This window comes from Sphaeramia orbicularis, chromosome 24, assembly GCF_902148855.1.
Source record: "Sphaeramia orbicularis chromosome 24, fSphaOr1.1, whole genome shotgun sequence".
Lineage (NCBI taxonomy): Eukaryota > Metazoa > Chordata > Actinopteri > Kurtiformes > Apogonidae > Sphaeramia > Sphaeramia orbicularis.
Window position 1 is genome coordinate 48,806,807 of NC_043979.1, and position 12,193 is coordinate 48,818,999.

A 12,193-nucleotide genomic window follows, 5' to 3' on the forward strand; every position below is an offset into this window, starting at 1 on the left:
TAGTCAAGATTTTTTTCTTCAGTGTTTAGCCATGAAAAAAACAATGCGATCGAGTTTTTTTTTCTATGGAGTTACAAAAATATCCATGCATTTAATTTTTGAAGTAAAGAAACGTGTGTTTAAAACCCAATATCAGAAAGTGATATGAAAACAATGAAATAAAAACATTTTTAATGCTGCTAATCTGATGTCTTCTTACATTTTAACATATTCTAATGCTAGTAATTACTCACTTCATGGAGATAATATGCAAAAAAAAAAACTTCTTGTCTAACAAATAACAATTGATTTACACTCAGACACGTTAGTGCAGATCAGGTTTATCTAGAACAGTAAAGTTACAGTAATGATCTGAATTACAGTGTATGGGATGGTGCATAAGTGTCCACTGTGTTGGCTGATATGGAACTAAAACAACAAAACCCATGAATATACAAGAGAACAGCTGGAGAAGAACTGTCCACTGGAGTGGACAGTGCATGAAAGGGTTAAACACTGTACCAAACCTACAGCACTGAGATACATGTAAGATAAATCTATTGTTTTCAATTTTAATAACCAACGTGTTTCCAAAAAAATACATATCTTAAAACGTACAATGGACCTATTATAAATGCAAGTCTTTCTCAAGTAAATACGCCTCGGTAGTCATTTAATTCAATGTGAAACGTGTGAATAACTTTTTACAGTTTTTTTCTGTTTTTCTCGTGTGTCATAAACGCAGCATCCAACGGTACGATCACGTGACTCCCAATGTTTTGCTTGCTCTTCCGCGTTCTCTCCTGAGCTAGAGGCACCTGATCCGGCTCTAAAGTCTGTCAAATCTGACAGCTTTACCATTAAATGACTATGTTTGAACAGCTACGTGTTTAATCGACCCGTCGGAACACTTAGCTAAGCCTCCGTTTGTAAAGCGCGCTGTTGAAGCTAACTAAGCTAACAGAGCAGCATCAGGTGAACAGCATCAGTGTGGGCTATGGCGGCGGTGGACAGCTTTCAGTTTTTGTACAGAGAAATTGCTCGATCATGCAGTTTCTACTTTGAAACCCTGGCCCTGGTCGGTGCTCTGTACACAGCCAGCAAAGCAGTGATCCTGCTGAGAGACTGCTGCACGCTGGTCAGGGTGCATTTCCTGCCCAGGATGATCCCCAGCAGGAGGCTGACCCACAGGTTTGGAGACTGGGCGGTCATTTATGGTAAGGATGACACTCACCTGAGAGGCACTGTTCTGGAAGAAAAAAAGAACACAATTAAAGTATTTTATTCAAGTGCTGATATTTGAGGTGTTCATTTATATGTCCTCATGTTTACTTCACTTCCACTGTATTCAATATTCCATGACACTGTATAATAAACTCACCTGTTTAAATCCAGTCATAAACCTATTTCCATGATAAACTTTATTTATGCACATATTCTATTATACTTTCCACATTACAGTTTATTGTTGCACCTTATTGTTGATTGTCCAGATTTATTTTTTTACCAGTTGTTTTTCTACGTCTAATTTATTATGTTCTTTGTAAATATTGTAAGGGGTGAGAGTTAATAAGCTATGCTTCTTCTCTCTTCTTTTCGAATATGACTCTTTTTCTCCTTTTCTTTTTTGTGTGTATTATTTTTTGCTTCCTTGAATTGTCATTTCTACAATATGTAGAGCAAAGAAGTCAGTTAGTAGCAATCAGGAAGCTTGTACCATTTCCATATTTGAAATAAATCAATTTTTAAAAAATCTATCTATCTATCTATCTATCTATCTATCTATCTATCTATCTATCTATGTTCTTTGTAAATATTGTTTATTCATATTTTATGTCTATTTTTGTTGTATTCTACTTGTAGTTCTATTCTTATTTGACTTTTATTACATTTCATTTTCTATTTTCTTAGTTTACTTTTTAGTTGTTTTGAAGTTTTATATTTGCTCTATTCTTATTTTCTGACAGATTTATTTTTTTTTAATTCATATTGTTGCACTGACTAGAGTAGCACTCCTCATTTCATTGGAAAAAAAAGACAATCAAGGCTATTTTATTTTATTCTATTCTATTCTATTCTGTTCTGTTTTATTCTATTCTATTTTAGATCTAGGTGTGTTGGTATTGAATGACCCTTTGGTAAATAACATTATTTTTTTTTTTTTTTTTTTTTTTTTTGAATATAAAAAAAAAAACAAGGGAAAAACATGCAAAGAAAAAAAGGAAAAAAAAAAAAACATTTGAAAAGAATTGGGATAAAGTCCCACTTACATACTCCCGCCCCCTTACCCCATCTTTTTCCACTGATCAGAATATTTTGGAGCCTGCTCTGCTTTATTTGATTATGAGGCTGAGTGTTACTGTCTCCTGTGGTCCGTTGGTTTACAGGAGGTGACTGTAATAACAGATTTGTATCTTCACACCTACCGTCCTGCTTTGTTCTTGTGTCCGTCAGACGCAGCAGAACCTTTAGCTAAAGCCTACGCAGAGGAGCTGGCCCGGCAGGGGGTCAGCCTCATCTTTGTGACCCAGGACCACACGGCGGTCCGAGACTCCGCCTCCTCGCTCTCCCAGACCTACGGCGTGGAGGCCGTGGTGGTCCTGGCCGACTTCTGTCTGGACCAGTCGGCCAGTAAACCCATCAAAGACGCCATGAGGGGGAAGGACGTGGGCTTCCTGGTCAACTGTTTGGACCAGGCGCTGGCGTCGCCCCGCAGCCTGACCGACATGCCCGAGCAGGCCCTGATGGACCTGCTCAACAAAAACGTAGCCGTGGCCACTCTGATGGCCCGCCTGGTTCTGCCAGGGATGGTGGAGCGCCGAAGGGGGGCCGTCATCAACATATCGTCAGGAGCCTGTAGTCGACCGCTGCCTGGAAGAGTAACGCTGACCGCATCGACTGTAAGGACCAACAGAACCAAACAGAACCAAACACTGACCGCATCGACTGTAAGGAACAGAACCAAACACTGACCGCATCTACTGTAAGGACCAACAGAACCAAACAGAACCAAACAGAACCAAACACTGACCGCATCGACTGTAAGGAACAGAACCAAACACTGACCGCATCTACTGTAAGGACCAACAGAACCAAACAGAACCAAACAGAACCAAACACTGACCGCATCGACTGTAAGGAACAGAACCAAACACTGACCGCATCTACTGTAAGGACCAACAGAACCAAACAGAACCAAACAGAACCAAACACTGACCGCATCGACTGTAAGGACCAACAGAACCAAACAGAACCAAACACTGACCGCATCTACTGTAAGGACCAACAGAACCAAACAGAACCAAACACTGACCGCATCGACTGTAAGGACCAACAGAACTAAACACTGACCGCATCGACTGTAAGGAACAGAACCAAACACTGACCGCATCTACTGTAAGGACCAACAGAACCAAACAGAACCAAACAGAACCAAACACTGACCGCATCGACTGTAAGGACCAACAGAACTAAACACTGACCGCATCGACTGTAAGGAACAGAACCAAACACTGACCGCATCGACTGTAAGGAACAGAACCAAACACTGACCGCATCTACTGTAAGGACCAACAGAACCAAACAGAACCAAACAGAACCAAACACTGACCGCATCGACTGTAAGGATCAACAGAACCAAACACTGACCGCATCGACTGTAAGGACCAACAGAACCAAACAGAACCAAACATTGACCGCATCTACTGTAAGGACCAACAGAACCAAACAGAACCAAACACTGACCGCATCTACTGTAAGGACCAACAGAACTAAACACTGACCGCATCGACTGTAAGGAACAGAACCAAACACTGACCGCATCTACTGTAAGGACCAACAGAACCAAACAGAACCAAACAGAACCAAACACTGACCGCATCGACTGTAAGGATCAACAGAACCAAACAGAACCAAACACTGACCGCATCGACTGTAAGGACCAACAGAACCAAACAGAACCAAACACTGACCGCATCGACTGTAAGGACCAACAGAACCAAACAGAACCAAACAGAACCAAACACTGACCACATCTACTGTAAGGATAAACAGAACCAAACAAACACAGACAGAACCAAACACTAATAGAACCAAACATTAACAGAACCAAACACAGACAGAACCAGCAGAACTGCAGTTACATGTATGTACTGAGTTAATGAACTAAGATGAGATGAAATACTTTGTGCTGTTTTTAATTTCTTTTGCGTTTTTTCTCGTCTTCTTTTATGGTCTGTATTAAAACCTGACAGAATCGTATGTATGAAAACTAGTGGAGAGGAAAATTATTGGATCAGGTTATTATTTGTATTTATTGAACAACATGTACTCATGATCATCAAATGTAAAACAGTGACCATCATATGAACTAATGCTCAGTTTCCACATATGTGTTTCAGTTTCTTTAATCCCTTCATGAACTGGAGGATCCTTGTGTGTTCGTACAGAATGACCCTTTAGTAAATAAATAAATATAGTCTGCTAATGATCTACTGAAAACAGACTACTTATGTCCCTGACCCTGTTTGACTTTACTGCTGCTTCTTCAGCTCGTGAAATGTAAACACACTGACACATTCAACTCTTTTTTTTTTTTTTTTTTAGGGTTACCTGGATCATTTCTCCAGAGCTCTTCACCTGGAGTACAGCCGAAGTGGGATCTTTGTCCAAAGTTTGATTCCTTTCCAAGTAAGAAACCAGACAACAACATTAAAAAGCGTTCAGTTTCAACACTTACAGACATTATATGGAACTGTATGTAAAGTATATGGACAAAAGTATTGGGACACATCATGTCTACAGCTGTAAGAGTGAGATATAAACATCAATATTTCCTTAAAGTCTAATGGTAGATTTTTCTTTCTCAGTGAGATGTGAAGAAAGTAGATGGTTAGATGTGGTAGAAAATTATTATTTACAGTCAGCAGGAAAAATAAATCATAGCCATGAATGAATAAATAAACAAACGGTGAGAGAAATTAAGTCAAAACTCTCTCTGAGCTATTTTGGAAGCAAACATAACCCATAATTTAACCTAAAAAGACTCAGAGCTACGTTTGTGGCAGTTCCAAAATGTCTATTTTTTCTCTGTATTTAACTTTTCTGAAGTGATTTATCACCATTTATTATGACATGTTCCTCTGTATTTTGTGTTTATTCAGTGAACATCAGGTATTTTACTATGTTTAATTCAGTGGTCATGTACAGGGTGGGGAAGCAAAATTTACAATGAACATTTAGTTGTTTTTTCTCAGCAGGCACTACGTCAATTGTTTTGAAACCAAACATATATTGATGTCATAATCATACCTAACACTATTATCCATACCTTTTCAGAAACTTTTGCCCATACAGGGGTTGGACAAAATAATGGAAACACCTTCACCTCAAGATGATAATGCCCCAATCCATACAGCTAGAATTGTTAAAGAATGGCATGAGGAACATTCTAATGAAGTTGAGCATCTCGTATGGCCGGCACAGTCCCCAGACCTCAACATTATTGAGCATTTATGGTCAGTTTTAGAGATTCAAGTAAGACGTCGATTTCCACCGCCATCGTCTCTAAAAGAGTTGGAGGGTATTCTAACTGAAGAATGGCTTAAAATTCCTTTGGAAACAATTCACAAGTTGTATGAATCAATACCTCGGAGAATTGAGGCTGTAATTGCCGCAAAAGGCGGACCTACACCATATTAAATTATATTTTGTTGATTTTTTAAGGTGTTTCCATTATTTTGTCCAACCCCTGTATGAGTAATCAGGAAAGCAAACGTCAAAGAGTGTGTGATTTGCTGAATGCACTCGTCACACCAAAGGAGATTTCAAAAATAGTTGGAGTGTCCATAAAGACTGTTTATAATGGAAAGAAGAGAATGACTATGAGCAAAACTATTACCAGAAAGTCTGGAAGTGGAGGAAGCAACAAAAAAACGTACCAAAGCTTTTATTAAAGCTCTCAAATCCAAAATCCTAAAGGATCCGACCAAATCCATCCAGATACCAGGTGTTGCCGTGGCTTAAAGCAAACTACCCAGATGGAAATGACGGATGGACACAGGATGGTGCTCCAGCCCACACAGCCAGAAAAATACAAGACTTCTGCAAATCCAACTTTAGCAATTTTTGGGAATCATGTTTATGTCCGCCTTCTAGCCCAGATCTAAACCCTCTGGATTCTGCTGTTTGGGACGTTTTAGAACATGCACCAATAGAACATCACACAGCAATGTTCACTTTCTTAAAGATACTATTAAAGAAGAATGGGAGAAGTTGTCACCCCAATATTTGAGGAACACTTGTGCAAGTTTCAGGAAGCGTGTGAAGGCAGTTATTGAGAAAGAAGGAGGACACATAGAATAAAAACATTTTCTATTATGGACATTTTCTTGTGGCAAATAATTTCTCATGACTTTCAATAAACTAATTGGTCATACACTGTCTTTTAATCCCTGCCTCAAAATATTGTACATTTTGCTTCCCCACCCTGTATATGTTCTTAAAGGGCTCCTATTTATCTAAACCCACTTTTCTTAGTCTGTGGTTCATTTATTTGTGTATTTGGACGATAATAGTTCATACAGTTTGAATTTGAACCCTCCAGCTGCTGCAAAACTATCTTTAGATTCATTTGGGCAAAAATCCAGTGAATTCCTGCTTAATTTGTTGTGTTTTATAACCAGTTCTGACATTTGCACACATCAGGTCCAGACTTCAGTCCAACATTTCTCCAGTATTTCTCTGTAATTGTTTGTCGTCATCAGCTGTTGTAGTCCAGACTGAAAATCTGTCCAAACTTGGAGCCCATTCCCTCAAATGTTCAGTTGTTGGTTGAACGGGACAGAGCAGCACAGCCAATAACCTGGAGGGGGCGGGGCCTGAAGTGGCTCATGTGTATTTAAAGGGCCAGCGCTCCAAACCACCTTTCTGGTGTCATTACTGAGAAATAGGGCTGAAGATGGACCTGTGGAGTTGAATGGATGAAGAATTCAGAGCCAAGCAGAGCATTTACAGTTTATGGAGACCACAGGGAGATGATGGAACATGAAGAAGTCCATTTAAGATATCACTCCTTTACAGCTAAGATTAAAGTTGAGGGTTATTATATTAAAAAACACAGAAAACTGAAGAAAAAGTGATTTTACCAGCAAAATCTCTCCTTATCTGATCATAAACCCAGTGTGTCCATCCACTGTCACTGATCCAACTCCATGGGTTTGACTGGGGAATGAATGTTGGAGAAGATGACAGTGTACTGCGAATAATATTAAACACAATTAACTGCTCATATTAAAGATATTTAATATTTTTCATTTTTCTGACTTTTTAGGCACAGAAAGCAAACCTCTACAACCTTATTTTGTTAATTTTTTACTCGTTTTGTTAATATTTTATTCATTTTGTTCATTTTTATTAATCATTTTCAATTATCATTTTGTTTGTTTTGGCTAATTTTGCTGGCTATTTCATGACTTTTTTTTCAGCGTTAGTTCAGTTTGTGGCTTATTTTGTTCACGTTACTTATTATTTTGTTGATTTATTATTAATTTTTGTTTGTTTTAATGATCACTTTGGCTGGTTTTGTTCATTTTGTTGCTAATTTTATCTATTTAAAAGTGTCTTTTTCAGGTAAATTTCTCATTATCTGTTCATAAACCCAGTGTGTCCATCCACTGTCAGGAGCCTCTGAACGTCCAAATATGGTCATATCTGATGACCATGAAAAGATGAAGAACTGTATTTTACACCAATTACTGACATGTATTAATAGAATTAGCGGATCAATAAGTATTAAACAGTTTAGATCAGTAGATGGTTTTGGTTTTTGAGGCTTAACAGACTAAATTCAGGAAATGAAATGATTTTTTTTTTTCCCTTTTTCAAGTATTTTGTAAATTTTTGCCTCAATTTAGAAGGATGTCTTCACTTTTATGCCATAATTCAAGGTTTTTTGGGTCATTTTCCCCTTATTTCCAAGTATTTTGCTCATTTTATTTTCATTTTATAACATTTGTACATTATACCCTTTGAATAATTGAGGTAAAACTGTATTTTACACCAATTATTGACATGTATTGATAGGATTAGTGGACCAACAGGTATTAAACCGTTTAGATCAGTAGATGGTTTTGGTCGCTGGTGGATGTTTGGGTCTTTGGGTTAAACCAAACTAACCAATGCAACGATATTTATCCGATAATGTAAAACTATATCCTAACATTAGTCATTACTGTTTTGTATCCCAGACCCCTGTTAGAAAAGAAACACTTGAATTCAATGTGTCCACATACTTTGGTCCGCATAGTTTATATCACATGTTAATACTGTGTGTGTGTGTGTGTGTGTGTGTGTGTGTGTGTGCTCAGATTGCCTCAGATGAGCGACAGCCGTCATCCTCATCCTCATCTTCATCGTGCAGAGAAGGCTGGTTTGTACCAAAGCCGGAGGTTTATGCTCGACACGCCATCTCCACCCTGGGCGTGTCCAACAGAACCACCGGGTACTGGCCTCATACTCTGCAGGTCAGTAAAAAAAAACAAAAAAAAATCATACTCGAGTCCAAGCTGTCGTTGGTTTCCTCCCGGTCTTATTCTTATTTTTGTGCATCAAAGATTTTAAGATCTAGCACCCACAAACTGGCTTTTGGATCTGAGGTCGGATCTTCTGGTTGTGAACTTATTTCAGAAATACAATGGAACCTCACTGTTTTAGTACTTTTAGTGTGGTTGTAAAGGTTTTTTTTGTTTTTTTTTTGGGAGGGGGGGGCACATGAAAAAAAAAAAAGAAAAAATGGATATCTGCAGTAGATAGTGATTCCAATTAATCACAAATGAAACATGAATGACAAAAAACACACATGTATATGAGCACTTCTGAATGCTTATTGCATTAAGGCAAGGCGAGTTTATTTGTAAGCAACAAGGCAATCCAAGGTGCTTCACACAGGACATTGAAATACGACGGGAAAAAAGAAACACATTTAAAACATAATAAAAGAAACATGTAAAAGGTGATTAAAAACAGTAAGTAAGAAAACAAGACATAAAAAAAATAAAATAAAATAGAATGAAATGAAATAAAATAAAAACACACACATTAAAGTAAGAGTTGCAGTGCAGAGTTTCGAAAGAGAATATAAAATTTAAAAAGTCCAAAGCCTTTTAGTCAAAGGCAGCAGTGAACAGGTGAGTCTTTAACCTGGACTTAAAAGAACTCAGACTCTCAGCAGACCTGATATTTTCTGGTAGTTTGTTACAGATATTCGGAGCATAGAAACTGAACGCTGATTCTCCATGTTTAGTTCAAACTTTGGGAACACAGAGCAGAGCATTAAAAGCTTCATCATGTGACTCCATCTCTTCATAAATATCTCTCCCTGAATTCTAAGCACATTAGTAATTTGCTCCATCTGATAGATTTCCCTTACTTTCTCAATCCAAATGTTAAGTGTGGGAGGTTCAGGCTTCAACCACTTGACAGTGATGCATTTAATGGCTGCCGTTAGTAAAATTCACATGAGGTATTTTTCGGTTATTTCCCTCTAAACTTTCTGGGATTACACCTAAAATGAAAAAAAAAAACTGAAATTTTGTAAAAATAAATAAATAAATAAGTCCAATGTTATAATAATAATAATAATAATAATAATAATAATAATAATAATAATAATAACAGGCCTAAACTTATTATTCATACATGTGCATTACACACAATGTTACACAAACATTTGATAATAGGCATGATATGGTTAACATTTTGATATTTGACAATTTTGAACTTTTGAATTTTTTTTTCTTTTAAAATTCGGTGGGTGCGGCTTATATCACTGGTCTACAGTTTTTTAGAAATGTTTTGCTTCAGACATTAAATGTGCTAAATGTTACGTATTTTAATAAGATTAATTGGAAAATAAATGACAAAAGTGCCGGTTTGCTGATGTTTTCAAGGTATGTGATTAAGTGTTATTACACATATATACTGGTTTATGTACATTTCTATAATAGTTTTATAAATCTTCCACTAAATAGAACCTGTAAAGTGAATGTATTCTAATGTGCAGACAGTGTTTGGAAGTAGATCTTGTAGCTCTGAGACAAATATTCCTTTTGAGTCAAACCCATTCTTTCGTTAATTCTTGAATTTCACATTTTGACCCAAGGCTGGATCTTGGAAAGTTCAGCCAACCAGCATTTAGGACTGGATTTTTCTTTATCAGTGACTCTCATGTGGTAAAATTTCATTACTTTTATTACCTCCGCCAAGGAGGTTATGTTTTTGCCAGGGTTTGTCTTTCTGTTTGTTTGTCTGTCCGTTAGTGTGCAACGTAACTCAAAAAGTTATGGACAGATTTTGATGAAATTTTCAGGGTTTGTTGGAAATGGGATAAGGAAGAAATGATTAATTTTTGGGGGTGATCCGGAAGAAATCCTGGATTCTGGATCACTTTGAAATTTTCGTTAACATTGTGGTAAATGGGGCCAAAATTTTCGCTTCCCAATATCTCGCTTAATTATTGACCAAAACTCATGAAATTTAACTCAGGAATTGACAATGGGGTCCTCTATCACATTTCAAAGGCTGATCCCGATCTGATCCAGAAGGCGGATTTTATCTCAATTTATATAAAAAATGGGGGTGCCCTTACTTTTTGGCCTACTGTGCCTTTAATATTAAAGGTAGAAATTTCTGACAAGCGCCATCGTGTAGCTCAGTCAGTTCCGCATCGGGAGTATGCCACCGGATTTCATGTAGCTTTAATACTTAAGGAGCTAGATCCAGAAGAAAACCGCCATTACGAGAAATGTGATTTTCGTGAATAACTACTGAACTAATAAGGATATAATTATGAATCAAGTTGCTAATGGTATGTTTTCATGGTCAAGGAATCTTAAAATATAGGTCAAATAAATATGGGACTAATATTTATGGTGGAAATCACAATATGGGGGAATTGTGCAAATCTCATGCAATTTGACTCAGGGATTTACAATGGGGTGTTCTATCAAATGGCAAAGACTGATCCGGATCTTTCAAAAAGTTATGGACAGATTTGGATGAAAATTTCAGGAAATATTGATACTGGGACAAGGAACAAATGATTAAATTTTGGTGGTGATCGGGGGGGGGGGGCACTGATCTGCCTTGGCGGAGGTCTGCGCTCTCAGAGTGCTTTTCTAGTTCTGGAAGCATTTTCCTTGCAGACCAGTGTATTCAGGTGCGGCTTATATTCAGGTGCGCTGTATAGTCCGGAAAATACGGTATATTCGATTCAGTGGAGAGAGAATTCAGTCCAACCACTACCACTTCACAGTCAATCTTGTCAGTAAAAGTTGCAATACAGCGGTTCCATCATCAACTCAATCACTCAGTCATCAGGTATGTTTTGAGTCTGTCTTTCATATATTTTTCTTATTTTTTTTTCTTCTCTGTTACAGTACGGACTGATGAGGTGCATCCCCGAGTGGATCTGGGTTCTGGGATCTCGGGTTCTGATCAGTTCAAGCTAAGAACCGGCTTCTCCTCCCATCACCACCTGGATCCTCCTGTTACTTGAGCCACCGTTACACGTTTAGTTTCTAACAATAAGTCAGACGTGAGGTTAGAAACTCAACCCTTTAGCTTTGAGTTTGGGTTGTACACTTTGATTTGATCTTGAAGTTCTCCAGTTAATGATTCCTGCAGAATAATATTGACATTGGTATTTAACTTGACGGGCGGAACGTTAATAAATCAGCAGGACTGGTCTATTAAGGACGAATCTGAATGTAAAGTATTAGTTTTTTTACTGTGTGTGTTTAAGAAAGTCGCACCTTATATCCTGCAGAACTGAAAACAGAAGTGCCAGTGAGTTTTACCTCCAGTATCACAGAGGAAGAAGACAACGTTATAGTAACTTACAACCATAAAAAAAAAAGAAATTTAGATGACAACAATTAGGACGCAGACCGCCATGGAAGTCAATCTGTCTCAGCAGGTTTTGAATTATAAAAGCAAGTGAATTTCTAACACTGAATTTTTTTGCATTGAAATTAAGTATCTGAATTTTTTTGTCTCTCAATTTAACTATGTTCATAAATTTAGAATAAAAAAAGTTCAGATGCCAAAAATTCAGAAGCCAAAAATTCCGGACACATATAATTCAGAAGCAACAAATTCAGATGCAAAAAATTCAAAAGCAAAAAATTCAGACGCAAAAAATTCAGACACAAAAAAT

At 37.5% G+C, this 12,193-nt stretch overlaps 1 protein-coding gene across 1 annotated transcript; it reads left to right on the top strand.

Moving 5' to 3' along the window:
- Positions 1–749: 749 nt before the first annotated feature.
- Positions 750–11,956, top strand: hsdl1 (hydroxysteroid dehydrogenase like 1). The gene is made up of 5 exons (XM_030129092.1): positions 750–1,196; positions 2,434–2,879; positions 4,585–4,668; positions 8,346–8,501; positions 11,415–11,956. The coding sequence occupies exons 1-5, from the start codon at positions 977–979 to the stop codon at positions 11,484–11,486; spliced, it is 978 nt and encodes a 325-aa protein (XP_029984952.1). The 5' UTR covers positions 750–976; the 3' UTR covers positions 11,487–11,956.
- The last annotated feature ends 237 nt before the right edge of the window (positions 11,957–12,193 follow it).

Excerpts from the sequence above, each read along its gene's own strand:
- hsdl1 (XM_030129092.1), top strand. The coding sequence starts at position 977 with ATGGCGGCGGTGGACAGCTTTCAGTTTTTGTACAGAGAAATTGCTCGA. Across the intron at positions 2,880-4,584 it reads TAACGCTGACCGCATCGACT|GGTTACCTGGATCATTTCTC; the intron begins GTAAGGACCAAC and ends TTTTTTTTTTAG. Across the intron at positions 4,669-8,345 it reads AAAGTTTGATTCCTTTCCAA|ATTGCCTCAGATGAGCGACA; the intron begins GTAAGAAACCAG and ends GTGTGTGCTCAG.